At 42.2% G+C, this 23,818-nt stretch overlaps 1 protein-coding gene across 2 annotated transcripts in view; it reads right to left on the reverse strand.

Moving 5' to 3' along the window:
* Positions 1 to 11,321: 11,321 nt before the first annotated feature.
* Positions 11,322 to 23,818, reverse strand: part of acsf3 (acyl-CoA synthetase family member 3) — a 31,683-nt gene continuing 19,186 nt past the window's right edge. For both annotated transcript variants that reach the window (XM_068731104.1, XM_068731103.1), the window contains 3 exons: positions 15,691 to 15,825; positions 15,109 to 15,220; positions 11,322 to 12,950 (listed from right to left, as the gene is read on the reverse strand). In XM_068731104.1, the coding sequence (XP_068587205.1) occupies positions 12,836 to 12,950; positions 15,109 to 15,220; positions 15,691 to 15,825 (362 nt within the window). In that variant the 3' untranslated portion in view covers positions 11,322 to 12,835. The remainder of the gene's footprint in view (positions 12,951 to 15,108; positions 15,221 to 15,690; positions 15,826 to 23,818) is intronic.

Raw genomic sequence — 23,818 nt, forward strand, 5'->3', positions numbered from 1 at the left:
TGAGACTACCTGTCAATCAAACTCAGAGTCCTTTCTCTGACTCACGATGCGAGTCTCGGCCATCTCATTACATCTCATGCCCCCATCTCCGACTCCCAGTTTCCACACAAAGATGATATCTCTATACGTGCCGACTGGAGCGCACCGCCTCCCTGTCTCTGCACGCATGTTGCATGTTAACCATAAATCCCATGTACTGTACATTTTGTCTGCATGAATGGATTATAGTTCTGTAGTACGTCCAGCTACAGGCGGCAGCTGTGGTTCCTTATTGAGCCGAGTTACAACCCTGTGTGAAGATTTCTAGTCTGCAGGATATTAATGCTGAGCAGCTTTAAGCAGGAGCAGGTCAAGTCTCACATTTTAGCCTCTGCAGACTGCTTGTGAAAGGAGGGATTTTTGTTAAAGAATTAGAGTACTGTGCTGCCTTCAGTGCTTCCAGAAACTGGGACTGGGATGTCCGGATATTAGAGGTATTTCTAATTAGTATTAAAACTTTAGTTTCAGCAATATGTTTGATTCATAAAATGTGATCAATGGGATGAAGCTTTCATGAGCAAGCCTTGTGTGTCTACATTACGTTTTCACAAGCACACCTGCAAGCAAGCACAAAAAACACATATATACGCTAAATGAAAACTCTCCCTGTCACGAGCTAACACAAACACAGACAATCACACACACACACACACACACACACACACACACACACACCCCTCCTGGCTATGAGTACCCTTGCCCCGAGTGCTCCCTTGCTGCAGTCTCCATAGAAGGCAGGGAGACTGTCTGAGTGCTTTATGTTTGCTGTAACACAGAGTCATCACTGTCAGAGCCATTGATTTGTCAACAACATAGTGATACACAAGATGGATAATGGCCCATCTTGTGCACAGTTGCTACATTTTTCTGGACAGCCAGGGAGCATCTGTTATTTTGTTTTTTTTCCTTCCTCCTCCTCCTCTTAAACCGCCCTCAAACCACCCAAACACACCCCTACACACACATCTTTGCAGTTTGAAAACAATAAAAGAAAAGCAATGTGTCTTGTTCAGCTACTAAATAGCTGTCTGGTTTGTGTCTCCTGAGGTGGCTGCACATCAGTGGCTAGCCCATCTATCAGGCCAATGCATGGCCCTCAAACCTCCAGGCATAAAGATGATAAATGCCGCACCTCCTGAAAAGGGCATGGAAAAAGATGGATGGATATGGAAAGAGAGAGACAGGTATAGAACTCGAAATGGAGTGATTGGGGGAGAAAAAGCGGGAGAAATTCAAGAAGAAGACAGAGAGAGTAGAATCAAAATGTCTCAGTAGCTTTTTTCACTCGCTCTTTATAAGTTCAAACTTGGCTTGGTTATAACTTAAGTGTTGACTAAGTTGAGATTTACGCATCACTCAAGTTAAATCGGTTGCACAACACAAACAAACTAATTAGCTCTCACAGAAGGTGAGTTGTTAGCCTATTGATTTACACCCACTAACCCATGTAGCTAATTAAACCAACTGACCAAGCGAATATTAGCTTGCTAATACTGTACATGACATGTTCAGAGTGAAAAGTCAAAAAAATAACTATATGAAATATTGGTGAAATATCTGACCTGACACTTGGTCAAAATGCTGTTTGATAACTATGTGGCTGAGAAGAATTTAAATACTTGTAATAACCTCAAATTACAAAACGTCAGACTACATGACTAACGCTAACCACTAGCTAAATAGGCTAGGTTAGCAGAATCAGATATTTCACTCTTACTCTAGACTGCATGAATACTGCTAAATCTGCCACACACATTCTTATCCATGTATGTGTTTACAAATATTACAAAGCCCAAGTCACCTACATTTACAAAGGATCAGCAGTTAACTTTAATATATCTTTTGGGCCGCTCTAAAACAGTTATATTTAGCAGTTATGTTAGACCTTGAGATTCGGAAGAGACTTCCTGTTTACATTGTTTCCTTGCAAACACTTAATTACAGCAAAATGTTTTAAATTTGCAAAAATAAAACATAAAAAATTCAAAATGCAATCATCTTTCTTCTTAACATAATTGCGCTACATTCTAAGCCTGCCCACTTTCTAGCGGCCAAATCAAATACAAATACATTTGAATTAAATCCCTTTTGTAAATGTACACCGTTTAAATATTCTGTTTTACTGGGGGATACGTCACAGAACAGAAGCTAAAGACGCTCTAACTTCCGTTTCACTGGCACAATAAATAGGATTTGTCAGTTGCGGTTTGTAAACACAACATTTAAAGTTGGCCTCACCTCTCCGGCTCAACAAAGGGTTAGGGTGCTCGGCAGTAAGAAAAAAGACAACCACAGATCCACTCTTGTTTTGGAACAAGCTTTGTCTGCTTGGCGTTTGGCATTGCTATATTTACTTTTTCGGAGCTGTGTCCGCCATTTTAGTAACCTACGATCTGGATACGTCTTTATAAAGGTTGAAGCCCGGAAACGTCCTGAACACAGCAAAATGAAAAGAAAGGGAAAGATAAAAAACACCACTACAAACTTCTAAATGGTCAAAGGATGATTGAGAAGGATTGTTTTTGTATCAATCTAACAACTTTTAGGAAAAACCTGCTCACTGTGTCTTTAAGTAGAACTTTACACACTTGGATTCATGAACAGCAAGGATAACCTAGACCACGCTCCTTGCGCTCATTCCCTATTCCCTCCACTATTTGATTAAACAGTACTTTCCCCCCATTCCCCCTTATCTGGGCTGTCGCTGCATGAAGGAGCTATCTGCAGTGTGACTGGCACACTACTGTCTGCTGCCTCTGATAGCATTCCACTTTGGTTAGGTAAATAGGAACTTAACTGAACTGAGACTATTTAAACAGTCTAAATGTAAGGAGATTAAAACTGGCCAAACAGCGACTGAGCACAGGGATGCATCGCTGCTAGTTATGCACTTCTGCAAGAACGAGAAGCACACACGCAAGGTTTGTGCGCGGCAAACACAAATTTCACAAAGTCAAACAGAAAGACACATGCATCAGGGTGACGCTCAGCAAAAGACGGACGGAGCGAGAGGACACATAGAAGCAGCCTTTAGTTGTTTTTGATGCCTTAGTGCCCCCTGACCTATAAAATCTCTGTCTGTGCTTACAAAATCTCCACACAAACACAGACACACACACACACACACACACGGATACAAATGGCATGAGGCAGGGAAAGCAGGATGGACCTGGGGACAAGTTTCCGCCTGGACGCCCTCATATGCGAGCCAGTCCTGCCCTGCTCTGCCCACAGGCCTTTCCAGACTGGCCAGTCGAGTGAGCGACCTACCCTGACTCTAACACTGTGTGGCAGGGGGACCTAGAGACAGATGTTCCGTGCCACTGGCGTGGTGCTGAAGAGGATATGGTACCCCATGTGCACACAGTGTGTGTCTCTGAAGACAGAGAGATAGAGAGAGAGAGAGAGAGAGAGAGAGAGAGAGAGAGAGAGAGAGAGAGAGAAAGACAGAGAGAGAGAGAGAGAGAGAGAGACAGAGAGAGAGAGAGAGAGAGAGACTGAATGGTTGAACAGTGATGTTGGGAGGAAGAAGGAGGAGCTGTGGTGGGTGGCTGGGTGGTGGAGGTGGTGGTGGTGAGTGGAGGGGTGTAAAAGGAGAAATAAATCAAGTCAAAGCAATTTGTGGCAATGGCTCTGCTGCAGTGTCATTAGGAATCCCGTCACGCAGCAGCTCCTCTGAGCAGTCAGCAGACGCAGGTTGACAGCAGGCCAAGGAGGAATTTTAATTCTCCCCTGTCTCACAGCCTCCACCTCAAATACATCGCCTATCCTGGCCAGCCCTGCCAATAGTCGCCTTCAAACTCATCCTCAACACGACTGGCCCCTCCTGGATTAATGGCTTTTTCAATACCATAATACCACACGATCGCTGCGAATTGTCGTGCAAAACTCTGTTTGAATTTCCTTGTACTTTTACTGAAGTTTCACTCACAAGTGACAATTCAAGCATTGGGAGAATTAATCTTGTTTGCAGCAGCTTTTAAATCAGCATATGTCACTATATACTATGTCACTATACTATGGTGTACACAACAGATCATGCCATTCAGTGAAATAATAATTATAGATTTACTTTAAAACATTATTTCAAATTGAAACAAATCTTTCTTGGCTTTATTTAACAGCGTTTCAAGGGAAATACATAGATTATCTACTTTATTAACATATTATCAATATCAACGATCAGGATGTTCAGATCATGTGATCCTGTTTCATAGAAAAATGAGTCACTTCTAAGAGACAGCTTTGAGCCACGGCACAGAGCCGGTGTTATCAGATGATGTAATTGACAGTTTTTATATTCACACTTTGCCTCATTCTGCATCGTTTACTTGAGCCTGCGTGATGATTTTCCAACATTCCCCCAAAATGATTGACATGACATGCCATGACTGAGGTGAACTATTTTGATTACGTTACAGATGACATTTCATGGTGCATTTGACCTTTAAATAAAAATCTGCTGGATGTGACAGAGATAACATCTCTTATAGAAACAGCGCAGCAGGCCAAGTGACACAGACACAATATGGACGTGTGTCAAACCAACAGATCCAAATCAATGTTATGGGAGGATAAGCAGCGCAAACTGAGAATGTGGTAATAACGCTGCCACGAGCAGAGCAGGGCAGAGTAATGCAGAACATTTCTCCTCCCAGCTGCCACTTTAATGAGCAGACAAAATGGCCACCGTTGAATAATTAATATGCGGGTCCATTAACAAGGCATTAGAATGCATTCTATCTCTTATTGATTTTTTCCTGTCTCTTTTTTTTTTTTTTTTTTTTCTAGTTGAAAACTTTTACTCCATCCGTAGACCACTCTGCGTCCAGCGCTTGCGAGAGTGAAATATGGCTGCTGCTGTTTAAATGTCAGCTTTGTAATTACACATGGAGCCACGAGCTGGGCTATCCCACGGCCTGAGGGCCTCTGATTTATGGTCAGGCACTGATGGCAACAGCACAGACACATACAGACGAAATGCATTCACACATAACACATCTCCTTAACCCTCACACACACACACACACACACACACACACACACACACACACACACACACACACACACACACACACACACACACACACGCTATCTTAAATCAGATTACGACCTTTTTTATTTAATGCATAGAGTTTATCCACTAAGTTCATGCTTTCATTTATTAACAGAAAGTACAACAGCTGAATACATATTATTATAATATAAATTGTTTGTTCCTTACCCAGTTCTTGCTATTCCACAACCTAATTACTTTAAAAATGATGCATAAATTATTTTTTTGTAAGAGTTTCTTTGTTGTGACTGTGATGTTGTTATACTGCGCTGACTGGTTTGTGTATGGTAAGTCACTGACACAGTGAGTGGGTTAATATACACAAAACATAACACGTGACATTGAAATATATCAACACGTTTTGAAAATAACGTTTTTTGGCATCTAAAAGTTGTTGAGAAAAAAAAGGTAATTATTGGCAAAATCAACAAACATTTTGAGGCTTTTGTAAAAGTAATGCTATGTTCTGAAACGTTGAATTTAATTTGTTGCTAAACCTGTGTTACTTGAGTATCGGGCCTCTTAAGACCCGAGGTGTACACTGTAGGAATGTTTAGCAAAACACCCATCCCATCTAAATCCTGTTTGCACACCTTTGGTGCTGAAACAATAAATCATTAATCGATCAAAAGAAAATCAATCGATATAAATTTAGTTTCAGCTTATCAAGTGTGAGGATTTGCTTTTCTGTGTTTTATAACATTAAACTTATTTGGAAGTTGGAAAAAACAATTGTGATGGGCATTTTTCACTATTTTATTGACTATACAATTAATGGATGAATCTAAAAGCGATAATGGGGCGGTTAAAAATGATAGTTGGAACCCTACACACCTTTATCTTTGCCACTGCATCGATTCAGAAACTGATAAGAGTGTCACTCCAGTGTCTGTTTGACTTGTATGAAGTGCAACCTCGCCCCTCCTTTCCTCTTTGCTTTTTGCTTAGCGGTCTAACACACTCTAGTGGCATGTGGGACACCTTGGTTCGATACACCCTCCCTTACGCTCTCCGCCCATCAGTCAGATTCTAGGCACAGATACCTGCTGGGAAAACCAATCTATATTTGGACGAATAGGGGAGGAGAGGCGCGGCCAGATCAATGTACAGATATTGATACACGCAGCCATGCGAGGAGACTACACTCCTTCTGAACTCATTCTCTCTCTCACTGAAAAGATTAGGAATCAAGATGAACTGCTGAGTAAGGCCTCTGTGTGTGTGTGTGTGTGTGTGTGTGTGTGTGTAGATGACAAAAAGAGACACTGTAACACACTGGCAGATACTACAGATAGAGCAGGGGGAAAGAGGAGAGATGGAGGAGGGAGTGCAGATACGTAGTACACACATAGATTACCACCACAGAGCTCAGTAATGGTGTGAGGGGAGCACGTCAATAATAAATACCTCCTATTACACCACGGCGGACCGCTGCAGCAGGCTGTACAGCACGACACCTGCTGACTCCCTGATCTACCTCAAATTACACTGATGCTCTCACACTGAGCTTCTGTGGACTACAACACACACTGACTGCATCATACACAGAGATATACTGCACAGTTACGCACAAAATCATACATGCGGCTCTGAATTCATTTTTTTCAGAGCAGTACGGAGGTGGAGCGTCAGGGTTTGATCCCCGCTGACGACTCCCTGTTGGGCTCTGGATTTTTTTTAAGCCCCCCCCCCCCCTCTCTTCAAAGAGACGAGGCTTGACATCCAGGTGTTTTATAGTATTTGTGGCTCTGATCATCCATCAAGCCGATCGATCACTCTCCCAGCAGCTTTTATTAATGATCTTGTCAGCCAGCCCGCTCTCGGGTGCAGCCGCTTGTCCAGGATGATAGATCATTAGCTAGTCTGCCTGCTATTTATTCTCTCATGACCTTGTCTCTCTCCATTGTTGAGTGGGCCGAGTTATGAGAGCTAGAACATGATAATTCACTATTGATTCTGTATTTTTCAGTTTTTTTTCCCCCGCAAAAACTTTTTTAGCTGTGATCGTGTGCAAAGACAGACAGTTACGGAAAGAGTCTTAAAAAAACAATTTTTTTAAAGGAGACATGTCATTCTCATTTTCATGTTCATGCTTGTTTTTTGGGTTTATACTAGAACATGAATACATGTGTAATGTTGAAAAACCAAACATTTTTCTCATACTGTCTGTCTGATTATACCTGTATTCACCCTCTGTCTGATACGCTCCGTTTTAGCGCCTGTCTCTTTAAGAACCCTTCCTGAAAAAAACCCAGTCTGCTCTGATTGGCTTGAGAGAAAAATCTGGCGTACCTTTGCAGAAACTTAATTTTCAAGCCGTAAGTGAAAACTGACTGTTATCGTATTTCACAGTTTGTGGGTTGGTTGGCGCTTCAGATACCCAAATGTATGTGCACAAGCACTGAAAGTTGAGTTTTTCATGATATTTCCCCTTTAAGAAAAAGTAAGAATACCACAATATAAAAATATACATTACATTTTGCAGAATGGTTCCTTACATAGTTAGATCAATATATCTTGGATCATTATTACTGCTTTATTATTATGCAAGTTGTATTTTGTACTATTATAATTAATTTGTACATATAATTTTATGTAATATTAAGTACCTTAGAGTTGTACTTAATTAGTAAGTAAACTGAACTTGACACAGAAGTGGTGCTGCAGAGCAAATAAGCAGGATAGCTTGATTCGTCATCGCCTTCATTTCAAAGACATGTTTTGGAACATCACAGAAAATGAGAAAAACATAATTAACAGAGGGACAGACAGGAAAAAATGGGCGAAAGAGAGAGAGAGAGAGAGAGAGAGACAGAGAGAGAGAGAGAAAGAGAGAGGGGAAAAAGGTCAACAGAGAAAAAGGCAATGAGAAAACAGAGAGCGAGTCAGCGGGAGTTTCACAAGAACGAAGCCCGAGGCTGAGCCAGTGAGGTGTAAGTAGCTTTAGAATAAACATGAGCTCCATGTAAACAACAACCTGCCACTACAAGCATCGGTTACGCACCCACACAGACCTGGTGGGGTTCTGGATTCACTGATGTGTGTTTGTATGTGTGTGTACTGTATACTCAGGGTGTCCCTGGGGCTGAAGAGCCTTGCCTGTCATCCTCCCATCACTCCTCTCTCTACCCACTTACATCCATAAAGCCTGTCATGTTGATCAAGTAGCTGCAGGCCCGAAGCCTTTTGTGATTGTCAAAAGAGTGCACATGGTAATGTTTGACTGTATAATTGAAGCCTGATTTTCTGTTTGTGACGGCAATGTACAACACAGCGGCAGTGTGTAAGTGCTGCCACAAATTCAGAGGCTACTGTGTGTCTGTGGCTCATTACTTCAGTCTGACCTGTTTATTATGCAGTTGGTGTTCAAAGAGAAGAGGGAGGAACTTCTTTCTCCTCCAGAATCCTATATGATGGATGGCTTTCATGTTCACAGCAGAATGACGGGCAGACCGAGACCTCTGTGGAGTCAGAGTGACAGAGGATGAGCTTCAAAGCCGCGTCCTGTATGCACAAGTGCAAATGCAAATCCTCAGAGAACAAGGAGCATAATACTACAGTGTTGACCTCTCTGCATTGGCTGCTTTGTGATGCTTAAATATTACGCTTGCATTTCTGAACTGTTGTGTCCATATAGTAGCCTAAAACTCTCTCTTATTCGCTTTCTTCCTGAGAGTTACGTGAGAAGATCAATATCAATCTTCTCATTTAACTCTTGGTAAGAAAGCGAATAAGTATTTCCCTAAAATGTCATTGTTTTTCAGCAGCACCACTGGGTGTGGTCAGAAGGGTCCCGTTGCACCTGTAACCACACACAACCGTGATGTCATCGTGTACCGACACACTCTGGAGGTTAAACCACTGGGCATCAGCTGGTGTTCAGTTGCTCTTTAATTGCTCTTATTCTGAAGCCCTTTGTGACTTTTTGTTTAGAAAATATCGATATAGATAGTTCATACCTGTCCTTGTGTCCTTTGTTCTGTTCATAACAACTTGATTGATTGTACAGAGGTCTCCGTCAGCCCCATGACAAAGTTGCATGCTGTCAAGCTTTTCTGTCTGCCTTCAACCAGGTGTATGCTGGGATACGATGCTGAGAAGCGGGTACAGAAAATGAATCAATGATTGAATGAGCTGGCATTCAATCAGTGTGCTGGATGTAATAAACAAAAAAATCTCACTTTGAAATCTAATACTGTTTCAATCTGTTGTTAGCTTGTGATGCCAGCTGGCTCCTGCTATAACCTAATGTGTCCATCGTCTGAAAAGATAGATACACTAATCTAGGAAGGTAAATAAATATCATTTTTGAGGCAGAAGTTTTACATTAGAAGTGAAATTGTGACAAAGTAAAAAGACACCAAAACAACATGACAATGTAAACTCTCCCGTCATCTCCTTACAACATTGCCTACTATTTTTAAACCTTTGTCATTCTACCCAATCTCTCTAAGTGTCTCGAACACATAAACAACCTCACCGGTGTCCCCCATAACCCAGCCTCCCGGACCCTGGGGCCCAATAAGCAGCCATCTGCAGACAACCACCCTCACCATGCTCCAGCAAACACAGGACGGGACAGTTTGACTGTGTGTGTGTGGGTGTGTGTGTGTGTGTGTGTGTGTGTGTGTTTGAGAAAGGGAGGTGGATGAAGTTCAAGGGCACGAGTACTCCATCAAGCTCGAGTCCAGGGAATATCCACTAGCTTCCCTTCCCCCCTTTTGTGCACCAAGGAGGCACTGGAACCCGTCCTTAGTGCCCCCCCCCCCCCCCTAAACACACACACACACACACACACACATACCTACAGTAAAGTGTATCTATTACTACACACCAGCTCTACGCTCTTCAGTTTTCATTTTGACCCACTGCTGCTAGCTGCAGCCTCGGCGTGGCAGCCCCAGCCCTCCTGCCCGTGGCCCTGGCCGACTCCCAGGTCTGGCGTGGGTGGTTGGGTGGGGCGGCGGGGGGATTTGGGGGCACTGAAGCTGTCCTCTGGTGCTCTTGCAGCCCTGCCTGCTCATCCATCCTAGCCTGCCAGCCCACAGATCGATAGCTCTGCTCTCTTAATCAGGTCTCTGGTGACTGTGGGCGGACAAGTGTGTGTGTGTGTGTGTGTGTGTGTGTGTGTGTGTGTATGTGTGTGTGTGTGTGTGTGTGTGTGTGTGTGTGTGGACAGGAGGTTGTATCGGCTGGGGTTGCACTTGTGTTTCTTTCCATCTCCAGCTCTCTGGCTGTTCATCACGACTGTTTATCTCAACCGTATTTTAGAGCCTTTCTCCTTTATCTCCAAATCCTTTGCATATCATCTCGCTCATAATCCTACGCTGACTTTCTTCTATATCTTCATTTCTGTCATCCGCCTCTCTTCTATCAACTTTCTTGAGCCAGCTCTTGTTAAGGCTTCAATTTCTCTCACAGTTCCGCTTCATGCGTTTGCTCCTCTCTGTGCCTTTTCTTACATCCCCTCTCACTCACACACACACACACACACACACACACACACACACACACACACACACACACACACACACACACACACACACACACACACACACACACTGCCTATTCTGGCAGCGCGCCAGGGCTCATTCAAAAGGAGTCTTCACAGTCAAGTTGGTCCCGGTGCTACTGCAATCTGTTTTGGCTTGTGATGAAGACAGAAGAGGTGAAGTGTTGGAGAAATGGTGATGAGAAAGGATGAGAGGTGAGAAGAGCGAGCGGAGAGAGAGGGTTAGTCAGATGGAGTGCGGGGCGTCCAGCTGTGGTGTTGTGCCTTGCTAGAGAATCCGCCTTCAGGCTCTCATCACACCTGTGTAACCACAGCTGCACGCACACGCGCACACACACACACACACACACACACACACACACACACACACACACAAGCACAGAGAAAACAAGTGTGACTACACTGTAGTAAAAGTAGCAGACAAAAATAACTCCAAAACACTTCTTCATTTCTATTTTGTACTTTTTTTTTAACTTTTCAGATAAACTGTTATTTCAAGTGCACCAGCGTGTGAACAATGCTCACACTAAGTGTTTTGTCACTGATCACATTTCAGTCTCCTCTCTACCGCCACAGTGTCTTTTATTTTGTTTAGTGCTATTTAATTAAGAATGCTTTTTGATTCTGGTCACACCGCTCTACCACCAAATGTGTCCATTAGTATTCTCTGATCAAACCATTTTAAAATACACCAAAACACTCTTCACCAATAGGTACCGCTGTGTTCTAGCAAATTTTATGAGAACAGTTGAACATCTGGTTGATGGAAAGCACATGCCCATCCAACGCTCAGTATTAGTATCGCTCCAAAATCACTGAATCGGATATCAAGAAACAAAAAAAATAGAAAAAAGTGTAATCCGATCCGATCCATTAGCCTTAACTATATGTCAAGAAATGTCATTGAGGTATAGGCCACATTGAGTGTTGAGTTATATCAAGTATTTTACGCCACACTTATAATGTCCTTTACACAAAAGTGCACTTTAATTTAAAGTGCACAAAATGTAATTTTGAATGTTGCTGACTAATCCAAAATGCTGCTAAACGTTCTGTGTGTGGAAAAGTTTAAAAAATAAAATAGTATATTTCTTTCACAGTTTAAGCATGATGCTTTTTAGATGGCTAGGTTAGGAAAAGTGCATCCATACGACTGTATTATGAACAGCTCAGTTGTTCAAAAGAGGGGGAAAAGGCTGTATTGGATTGGTATCGGCAGATACTCAAGGTTGCCATATCGGTGTCAGTGTCGGACATGAAGAAGGCAGATTGAACAGTTCCTCTGGGTGCAGACATTTCATAAACAGGATTGACTTTGATGTAAGTGTATCACATTTAAGTCGCAGTTCTATATTACATACTAATTGTATAAAGTATGCACTATACATTCATCTTTATAGTACACGATTTTTGCAGTTAGTATACAAGAAATCAAGAAACTGCACCAATAGTGCCACAGTGAAATGAACTTCACAGAGAGAAAGCAAAATGTTTTTTCCAAAGATTTTATGCTTATTATTTAGTTTTCCAAGAACTGTCTCACTATCATCTGCACTTCCTTTGTCCACTCCATTGTGGGATGATAGTGTCCATAAAGTCGGCATAACAACTTTTTTGAGCATACTTACTTTTGTGATGTCTCCAGTGTGAAGTTACTACATACTCAACCTGCGTAGAGTTCACACAGTATGATGGAACTGGGACATCACTACAATTACAAACCCTACAAAAGTGGGCCATTTTAGGCTGCATACCAATCAACAGTACTTGACAATGTCTTAGATATTATACGTCTGTCACATCCATATTGGTTAGTTTAAATTTGAACCACTTTGACCACCACCATCTATTTTTGATACCACTTCAGAGAATGTGGACTAGTTGCGATCTGGACAGACATTTAGTGTCCTCTTGGTGGAGTTCCGTTTCATACTGCCTCAATAAATCACATATCAAAGTGATGATTTCCAGACCTCTCTTGCACAGTAACTGATAAACAACGCTTGGCATAAGTGGCAATCAATGTAATAGAATTACCTTTGTAGCCCTGTTCATAGTTATGATTAAGTTACCTCAGAGGTTCAGTCATTTTCCATGAGGTGTTTCTTTCCATTACATCGTATTTCCTCGGAATACTTGTCTGATCTAAGGACAGCCGGGAAGTGGCGTACATCTGCAGTTTTTCACCAGGAACATCTATGTTGACAATACATATTGAGGAGATCCAGTCATGGGAAGAAGTGTCTCAGGAGGTCCTTCTTGTTGACCTTGCCCATCTGATTCCTTGGCACCTCCTCCACCAGCACCAGGCCTGTGGGGATGGTGTAGGGTGCCATGTGCTCCCTGCAATAAACACTGATGTTAATACACTGCCAATTGTTTACTGCAAAAAGGAAGATAAAGGCATTCACAACGACAAGAACAACACTGATCACTGTGCACACATGGATGGGAATATGCACACGCACACATATGCAACAACAAAGGGAAAAAAAAGAAAAAGAAAACAATTGCAAAACAAAGGCTAGCCCTGTGGCAGAGTAGTCGAGATAAGAAAAGAAATGTCCTTCATACACTGTGCAGCTCTCCTCCCTAATATCCCCAATTCGCCTTCCAGACACAGACAATTCCCTTCTCGTACAAAACAATATAATCACTGTGAGATGAAATAAAAAAAAAAAAAAGAAGAAAGAAATAATAAAAAGAAAAACAGAAGGCTGGGATAATTAAAAGTGTTTTATTTTTTCGCTTTTGAGTGCACGGTTGTTACGTCAAGTCTTGAAGCCTGGAGCTTTTCTATTATCTTCTAACCTAGTTTGTTTGTTTGTTTGTGCCTGAGTGTGTGAGTGTGTGCATGCTTGTGCTGCGAGTGAGCATAATGACTCATACTGCTGCCATCAAACACTCCTTTCAGCAGATGTCTCCGTCTCTCTGACTCAGTGAGTAAAGTGTGAGCGAGTATATGTGCATACATACACATCTCTGTAATGGGGCTCGCTCGTGTCACCAATTTCTCCCGGGCAGTGTGCCTGTGTGTGCGTGAGTGTGTGTGTGTGTGTGTGTGTGTGTCCAAGGCAGTGTGGGGCGCAGAGGGTGTGATAGAGATTCAGACTGACAGCTGAAGCCAGGGCACTGAAGAGTGAGCATCCATCTACTTGTTTATGTCTCATTTTATCTCTCTCTCTCTGCCCTGCACCCTGGCCTCAGCAGTGGGCCGTGTGCTGGCACTGCCTGTCCGCTGGCAGCACCCCTGGCTGCAAACACTGTGTGTGTGTAAGAGTGTGTGTGTGTGTTAACCTGGGTCACAAGCAGTAGTAGTAAGCCACCATGCTAGACCAGCAGGCCACAGCAGTAGGATCTAAAACCCCCACACCATATGGGGCCCACAGCCGTGATTGACACACCACACACACACACACACACACACACACACACACACACACACACACACACACACACACACACACACACACACACACACACACTTCAGAGCTGTGAATAAATGGTAGAGGTGGGTAGTAGAGATATAGTGTAGTGGACAAAAACAGATGGTGGGAAAGTGAAGAAATAAGTGGAAAAATTAAAGACAAAAATGATATAGTGGGTGAGTAAAAGAGAAGGCAATGGAAAAAGATGAGTGTTTGTGCCTTCAGTCGCTCCAAAGCGAAGGGCTGCATGTCACCACCAACTGTCTGCGTTAGACAAAATAAACTCTACTGACATTTAGAAAGGGCAGAAAAGGAAAATCAGTTTGCACGTAAGGCAAAGCCTTTCGTAACAACCATTTGTTCGCTTCCTCCGCATCTTCCTTCTTTTTTGCTCGTCTGTCTTTCGTTCAGCTCCCCTCATTAGTCCATCTCTGGCCTCTCTTTCTCTCACATCCCTTCATATTGATCTGCGGACTGCAGGGCCGGTCGCTGGGGATGTGTGTGCTGAACTGTAGAGTCTGCATTAGGAGCCTTCATTTGTTTACCACCAGACTGACAAAGAGCTGCGGAAATTGTCTTCTTGAATCAGCGTAATAAGATTTAACCAAGACAGGGTCAGTCCTCCTTTGTAATAACGGGATTTGGTGCTCTTTTTGTGTTTGTGGATTGGTTGTAAGTTATTCAGGTCACAGTCCCCACTGGTGGTACGGTTTGGAGACCACCTGCTGCCGCAAAGATTATAATACTTGAGCCGGGTTTAACTTTTTTGCTGAGCCTGCATTTTCTTTTGCTGGAAACGAATGAAGGGGTTGTGTTTTTTTCATGCAATGCTGTTGTCTATCTAAAGACAACCTTAGACAGAAGGATGCAGGTTTATACCTCTGTTTACAAGCTTCTTCCACACTTTAGTGTCTGTGAACAATAGTTAATCATTAATATGATCAAACTGTGACATGCATTTAGTACGCACAATAACAGCAAGTATACACACAACAACAGTCAAATTGAATCAGAGCGCTAACCACCAGGCAGTGTCTAGTAAAGAGAGATTATCTAGCTGAAAGTCACAGTACCTTGCCCAGGTCTTTAACTCTGGCAGGGTCATAGTCTGCCCATTCTTCAGCTGCACCACCGCAGTGACTTTCTGGCCCCATGTAGCATCTGGGGCCCCGATCACAGCCACATCTGCAAGGTTAGAAATCACACAGACAGGCAGACATGTTGTTGTTAAGTTTCAACTGCTTAAATTCTATCATCTCGCAGTGCAGTGCGTAAGTATTAGGACGTTGCCACTGTGTTGGCTCTGTGCTTCAGCACATTGATTTTAAAAGGGAATAATAACTGGGGTTAAAGGAGCTGACTCTAATGTTTAAGTGGAGGGTGTTTACATGCACATCGGATGGACAGTGTAGGAAATGTCTTTTTTTTCTTAAGATAGTCTATTCATTTTAAGGAACGATTAAGAAAATTCCACTGCATTAAAACAAATTAAACTCCATTATAAGGGCTACAAGCCCTATAAGTGTTGACCTATTATTGATGACCGCCCTCTAATTTCTTGACACTTTAACTTAATGTGCTACAGAACAGAGCCAAAATACAATAACTAAAAAAACATCATCTACTTACAGACTAACTCTGTAGAGCACTCTTACCTATGATGTCTGGATGAGCCAGTAGGTGACGCTCCACCTCGAGTGCACTAATCTTGTAGCCACCACTCTTGATGATGTCAACGCTGCTGCGGCCCATAATCCAATACACACCGTCTTTGTAGATCGCCGTGTCTCCTAAAAGACACGACCATACAAGGAGAGAGGCAGAACTAATTAATTAAGAATAAAACGGATTAGAAAAAGGACATATCGAGAAAAAAAGAAAGAAATCAATGGTTGTAATTAATGTAATTCATTTTTGCATTTTTAAACAAACTAAGGGCCTACAGGCTTTACTTAGACACAATGGTGCTTTGAGCGAAATGCTGATGTCAGCATGATAATATGCTGACAATGGGTAAAACCACCTGCTGGTGGCGCTACAGGAAAGGTCAGGGATGTATAAATATTAACGATGATCCATCCGCTAGTCGTCAGATATTTCATGCGGCTAGCATTGCAATTAACAAAAATCTGGCAAAACTGAATTGATTGAATCAGCAGCATTTTAACATTTTCTCTTAATTTTTGTAATGCATAATTTTGGGTTAGTACATTTGGTTGTATACAAGCTGTGTGTGTAAGCATGCATGTGTGTTTGAGACAGAGGGTCAGACTGCAGTCGATGGATGAGTGTTTGTAAGATACCCCCCCCCCACATACACACACACACACACACACACACACACACACACACACACACACACACACACACACACACACACACACACACACACACACACACTAGGTGTCTGGGGGACAGGTGTGGGGGAGGATGAGTACAGTATGTGGGATGAGGGGCTCAGCTGGGCCTGGGGATGACGAGCAGAGGAAATGGGTCAGTATGGATGAGTGGAGAGAGACAGAGGGGGAGAAAAATGGACAGAGGAGGAAAAGAGGGGAGAGTGGAAAAGCAGGTATAGGAAGGAGTCCGTTTGGATTATTACAGGTGGTACGTCCACAGCTGGGACTGAGGAGGGAATAGGTGTGTGTGTGTGTGTGTGTGTGTGTGTGTGTGTGTGTGTGTGTGTGTGTGTGTGTGTGTGATGCTGTGATGAGGTTAAGTGGACAGTGTAGTTAAGGTTGGAGGGTTGAATACAGGGGGTGGACTGAGAGGTCGACAAAGGTCAGGGATAGCTTCAACACAACTGAGGACAATTTATCTGCTAAATGGATGAGGAGGAATTTATATTCCACAATTACACACAAATAACAAGAGTTTTTAACTTTTAAGGCAAATTGGGATTTTTTTTTAATGAATATTCTCAAATATGACAATCTTTTCTATACAAATATAATGCAAATAAAAAAATCTTAAAATCTGCACATTTATTCAAATATAGAAACAATATTGTGGTTACGGACCCTCTTCAGACATACTGTTTCCTTTTTTATACTGAACAACAATTTAAAATAAATGAAAATAAAGGGATCTATAATTTACCCACCAGAATTCAATACCTGCCATTGTGAAGAAACATTAAGACCATTGTGCAGGGAGATGAAATATATATATATTAAATGTATATCTATGAAAATGCAGTAATATAAGTAAAAAAAAGTAATATAAAAACTGTAAAACACCATTGTTAATAAAATATTATCTCATCTAAATAATGTAATAATAATAATGTTGGACTATTCCTTTATTTTTTATAAAGGGTTATAGGGTTGGGGCTGCACGGAAGAGACTTTGCACTCTCAGCATTTAAAAGATCCTGGATACGGCCCTGCTAGGAGCATTTCCACCAGGTCAAGCTGTGTGTGTTTGCAGACACTACGGCAGGAAAGAGTCCACACCTGAAATATGGCGTCAGTAACAAAAAGGACTGTCCCTGACTCACTTAGAATCAACACAATGAAGCATGTTAGGAGAACAATTATATTTTGATGGTGGTCTGTGTTTACTGCCATCTTCCATCAGTCCTCTACTTCATCATTTAATCTCATTTCTCATTCTCTAGTCTAACCCCCGTATGCATCTATCTATCTTACATTTATGTCCACTTTCTCAGTGTCAGCCAAACACACACAACTACGTTTTTTGTAATTATTTCCTTTGGTTCCATCCTTGCCCTCCATTTTTTCCTCACTATCTCTGGAGCATCTCTCATCACATCTCGCGTTTCCTTCTCTCCACCTATCTTCACCGTCTCTTCTTCCCCCTCTTGCCTCTCCGCTTCAGCATCAATAGAGGGCCCATCTGTTCCCATACATCACGCACTTCATTTCAGTTTATTAGCTGGGATAAATCATAAATATTTCATTATACATCACGGGCGGCTGTCGCCTGCACACCGACAATTTATCACCGCTGCCCTCTCTGCCGGCTTTCAACGGCGGCTATAAGCTTTCCAGTCTATTAAACAAGATTGATACAGTGTGTAAATTTAGATATTGGGAATTTCTTCACAGACCACTGCACCGCACTGATAGGCCAGGGTAACAGGGGAGGAGAGGGAGAAGGGAGGGAGAGGGAGGGGGAGCAGAGGGAGGGAGTGGAGAAGCTTGGTTGGGTGTTAACATCACTAACAGTAGTCACAGTTCCCCCTATCCTCTCCTCTGGAAGGGGGGGGGGGAGGGGGGCAGAATGTAGGAATAATTTGGTTACAGCTATGAAGAAATGGGGGAAAATAGCAGTTTATAGTGTGTCCCGTGTGTGTATGCTTGATCTGAAACTAATACAATTATCACCAAATTTGCCCATTTGCCTGCAACTGTTTAAGCGTAAAGGGGAAGGAAACAGCATTAATGAGGCAATGTTTGACAATAGGGTTGAAAAGAAACCTTCAGACAACATACTTGAATTGAGTTTGAAGTACTTATACAGGACTCTTTAACCTTGTCTCTTTGAGGAGGAGGAAATAACGAGGGAAAGAACGGCATGTTTGGAGAGAGTCACAAGTGGGAATAGTGATTGGAGAACACGGACTGATAAGAGAGGAAAGAAGGGCGGGAGAGAGATTGTTGGGAACTGTGTTACTAGGACACACACATACACACAAGCTTGTACACAAACATACTGTATGTGCACACACGCTACATGCATACACACACGCTACATGCATACACACACGCTACATGCATACACAGACATACGCACGCAAACACTACTTCAGGCATCAGAGACTCTCTGCCATTATGTGTTATGGCGTCGGAGGCAGATATGGCCGAATGGCTTTCTTAATTAAAACGATAAGAAGCCTAATTGCACTGGGCTTTCATCTCATTCTGAGGCATTAAAGAAAGTGAAGGCACACAGTGTAGGGAAAAAAGAAAGAAATAAAAACAGTTCAAGACTTTAACTGGAGGATGGAGGGCAGAGGAAACTTCCATCATGTCTTTCAGAGAAGAAGAAAATGATATTAACTGGCTCTGCAGGAAACAGCATCCTGTTACAGCGCAATTCAAATTTCTTAAAATGAACACTAAATTATTCAAAGTCGTTAATTATCATTTTCTTAACAGGAAAAACAACAGTGTGCACAGAAGTGTGTTATGAACAGCGTTTAAAATTCTAGCCACAGACATTTTTCAGAGTAACACAAAATTGCCTTCAGAGGCAATTTTGTTGGAGCGTGACATTTTAACATCTTAGCAGAACTCCAGTGATTGGCCTTCAGTCCTGCTGACATCTTTTTGGTTTCTCAAAGAAGTCGACAGCGGTGTCATTCTTGACAATTTCAATGGTAAACCAAGCCTATTACATTGAACAAACTAGAGGAAAGAGGAGAAATATGAATAGTCTGCAGTGAGAGGGGGCGAGGTAACCCCAAAGATGTAAAAGCAAAACACATCTTAGAACACGTTGCCTCCACCCTGCAGAAAACACAGAGATAATATTTGACTGTACCTGGAAGGTAATATATATAACCAGATTTCTAAACACAAAAAAACTATTTATTCAACACAATTTTGATCATGCAAAGTCTATTTGATATTTAGCTTCATGACTACATGTTATGCAGGTAGGCTCCCTCCGGCTGCACTAGGCTGTTGGCTCTTTACCCATCAAACAAGCTGTTTGCCTTCCTCCCTCAGCACCCACTCATCAAACTCTCAGAGCTGGCAGGGAAGCAGCATGGGGGCTCCACAGTGATGGTGCCATTTATGTTGCCTCAGAAAAATGTGAAGTATGATTTGACACAATTCAGAAATAGCAATGGGGTATTTTCCAGGCTTTCCACAAATAATTCATTGCTGTCATTAATTGATTTCTGATTGAGCGCACACATGCTCCATGTAATTGTAGAGGTCTTGGTCAACTATTCAAAAACTACACAGACGCACACAGTCTGGACAGGTTTGTTTGCCTGGACAAAAAGTGTGTGAAAGAAAAGGGCAGCGTGTGACATATGACAAAGGTCAACATCACAAAAACACTTCAGCCTGTGTGCCACTAGCGTCGCTGCTGGAGGTGTCGGGGAAAGAGAGAGGCAACTGAAATTGCACAAAAACATTGTTTTTTTTGTGGAGGTGACAGAAGTCATCTATAAGGGCTTCAGGACCTTCGAGCGGTAACCCGCAACAGACTTCTGCTGAAACTGAAATAAATAAGTGATCTACGACTGTTTGTAACTGTATGTGATCTCACCACCATGTACTTGAATTCTGTGTGCAGACCCCACTCAACCCTGGAGATCTGGCTGGCATGTAGCCTGCTTTAAAGTGCACACTAAACGTGATCAAATGAAACCAAAGTCCAGATTCACATTATCATCTCATTCTGGCTTTGACGTACTGTCGTGAACACTCAAAATCAGAGAGAAACTTTGATCCATGGGTACAGGGTACAAATCTAATCCCAGGCACTCAGTGGGTGGTTAAAATGATAACGAATTTAATAAATATGGGCTACTACATTATACAAATAAACAAACACATATTAGCAGAGTAATGTTATACTGGTATCACTGTATGCTGCGTTATTAAAATGTTGTTATACCGTGTACATTTTTCTATGGTATTGAAAAAATGTGTGTATGAGTTAAAGGTACAGACAAGAGAAGTCCGTCTGCGCTGTTGTTGCAATATTTACTAATTGTTAATCGTCATTGGACATTATTCTGAAAGCTCAAAGCTGATTTTTCTACAATGCTGCTTTTTAAAAAAGTCAGGTATATAATTCTGTTATTGTTCGGTCATTGTAACTGATATTAATACCAATACCAATACCAATACCACTACTACTACTACTACTACTACTACTAACAACAACAATAATGTATGCCGTGACATTGTGATATTTTCTTAGACACCAGTGGCTCCGTCACATCTGCATAGATTCAAATCACAGTGTATCTGCAGTGTGAGACGTGTGTGAGTGAAAGAAACGTCTGATAAACTGGCAGTCTAGATGGAGGGCTAACCAATTGTCGGTTATATTCTTTCAAACATTACAGTGGTCATTGCTGACACACCTGGCGAAGATCTGCACTCTACTGAGTTCAATTAATAAGCGTATTTAAGCTACAGTGAAGTCTTCTGTATACCATCTCTGCAGACACCTAGGCATGCTAGAAGAATGTTAAAACCCATTGAATAGCTTCAAAAACTACAAGTGTTATTCCTTTTCAGAGGTACAATTTATCAGCCATGTTGTGTTTATTATACATGTCACTCCACTAGGATCACTTAAGTGCTTAAAGTGAGCCCGATGAGGAGGTGAGAAGGTACAAGTGGACCTAAACTCTCACACCGCGGGTTAAAGCTGAGTGTCCTCCATCATCGCTGTGGAGAGGAGAGCCTTATCCGCACAGAGATGTGAGAGGTCTAGATGAGAGTTGTGCCTCTTCTCACAGTGACTGTAAACACTTAGCATATATGAATATTAATGTTCCACATTAAAGCCCCGATGCCTAGATGGAAGAGTTAATGAGGATAAATAACAGACAGCCAAGCAGTGAAATCTCAGCTCTGACATTATTTATCATCCTTAACTTTTGTCACAGCTCTTTTTTTTTAGTAATTAATATCGTACAAGAAAGCACTTTGCACTTGGATGAGTGATCTAATTTGTTTAATATAATGCCATTAAAGGAGCTTGAATTGCTTTATATTCGTGTGGCTGATTATATTCCTTGCTGGGATGCCTCTCCACTAGCAGATAACAAGCTGAACTTGAGGATTGATGTCCGTCTCAGATCTGCCATGTTCATCAAGCAAACTACTTAACTGCCGTTTACATGGTCCTTCTCTGCACTGAATCACACAAATCTGATTGTCGACCAAGACACATCGGTTTCCAGAAAACAGCCGTCGAATTATTTAGCCTGAACAGTGAGCAGATTTCAAAACTCAGATTACTTAAATTTTCCAAGGTTTTCTGCAGGAGAATATACAGAGAACAAAGTGGCAGCTGCTTCACCAGTTTGCCAAACACTCCTGGAGTTTAGTGGCTCATATGAAGCAGTGTTTCACTACTCATGTACCTGCAACTGGTGTTCGTAAAACCCCCGAACCGCCGTGTGTTGACACCTAGGCTGTAAATGTTACAGGGGCGGCTGGTTTGAACATAGTGCTGCGAGCGCGGGGTGTTTGTGAATCCCACAGGGAGCTCTGACATTGGAGTTAGGAGGACACATAGTGACTTGAGGTTAAATCTGACATTGGGAACACAGAGAGAGGGATGGAGGCAGGGAAGAGGAGAGCACAGCTGGGAGCGAAAGAGCGATGCACAAATGACTAGTGATGGCTCTGCGGGATATGAGCCACACTTCTGTTTGTCTGTCTGTCCGTGGAGAGTTTACCCTGCAGACCTGAAGCTCACCTTTACAGCTGGGGTTACATCAGCCACACACAAGCAGACACAAGCAGACACACACACACACACACACACACACACACACACACACACACACACACACACACACACACACACACACACACACACACACACACACACACACACACACACACACACAATCAAATGTGTTTTAACATTTGAGAATCTGGTTCAGACTGAAATGCAGCAACATAATATAAGGCTGGCAGGTGAATCCTAAAATAATTGTGGAAATGGTTTTAGTTGCAACAACAGAATCTCGACCAAATAATATTTTACATAATAATAATAATAATAATATCTAACAGGATTCAGTTGGCTCACACAAGCAGGTTGAGTAGGAATGAGCAGAGTGTAAAACTGAGGTAAAATGACCACCTTTTATCCCCTTTGTTAACTTTTTTTGATTCTGAACGTAAGTCTCTCCAAGTTAATCAAATTAATAATTAAACATCAGATAAGGCAGGGTTAACTCAAACACACACACACACACACAGCTTCCGCTAAATCACTAATGCCTAAGCTTACCTCTCTTCCCACAAGTCCTTATTAATTTATGTATTCATACATTTATTAATGGTTTATTTCAGCACATCATAATTCATTCCGGGTGGAGTACCAGGCTCTCTTGGTTGGAAGGTTACGACTAAAGCCAAATCTACAACACCGATTTCAGTTTATTTCTTGCTCGTGTCTCACCTTTGTTGCCCCCATACTTGAAGTATTTACATGGGCGCATCAAATCCAACAACAAAAGCCCTCGCTGTCTGCAGCTCTGGACGGCAGACAGACGAGCAGAAAAAGAGGGCTTAAAAAAGGCGAGAGGGGATCAATGTGTGCCGAGATGTTCATGAAGATGAGTGGAAAGAGAGAGCACTCAGGAGAAGGTGACAGCTTGCCTATAGAGCTGCCAGTCATGCTACACAGGAGCCGCTCGCACTAGAGAAGACACCTCTGGCCAGCTGAGAATTTATCGATCTAAACTCTCACGCTCCTCTCCACTTCTTATGCTCCACTTTATTCTCTTTCCCTTTGTCTCCTCTTCCTATTGGCCTGTCAGTCTCCCCTCTAAGCTGTATTTACTTCTCAGACTTCATCTTCCACTTTGTGTCATCCACACATCGCAAACAGAATGGCTTTTAAGACATTTTCAACTGCGATGGATTTTAAACCATTTTTGCTTTTATTTCAGCTAAATGCAGTTCTGCTGGCTGACCAGACAGGTTGTGAATGCAGCAGCCTGAAATGCTCTATTTAATCCAGCTTTGGATAACTGGGAGGAATATGGCTTTCCTCCACAGTAAGTGCATTTCCATCAACCTGTCTTTAGTGCAGAAAAAATAT

The sequence above is a fragment of the Cebidichthys violaceus genome, unplaced genomic scaffold (genome assembly GCF_023349555.1).
Source record: "Cebidichthys violaceus isolate CVI_PGR_0920_01 unplaced genomic scaffold, fCebVio1.0.p SCAF_5, whole genome shotgun sequence".
NCBI classification, from domain to species: domain Eukaryota; kingdom Metazoa; phylum Chordata; class Actinopteri; order Perciformes; family Stichaeidae; genus Cebidichthys; species Cebidichthys violaceus.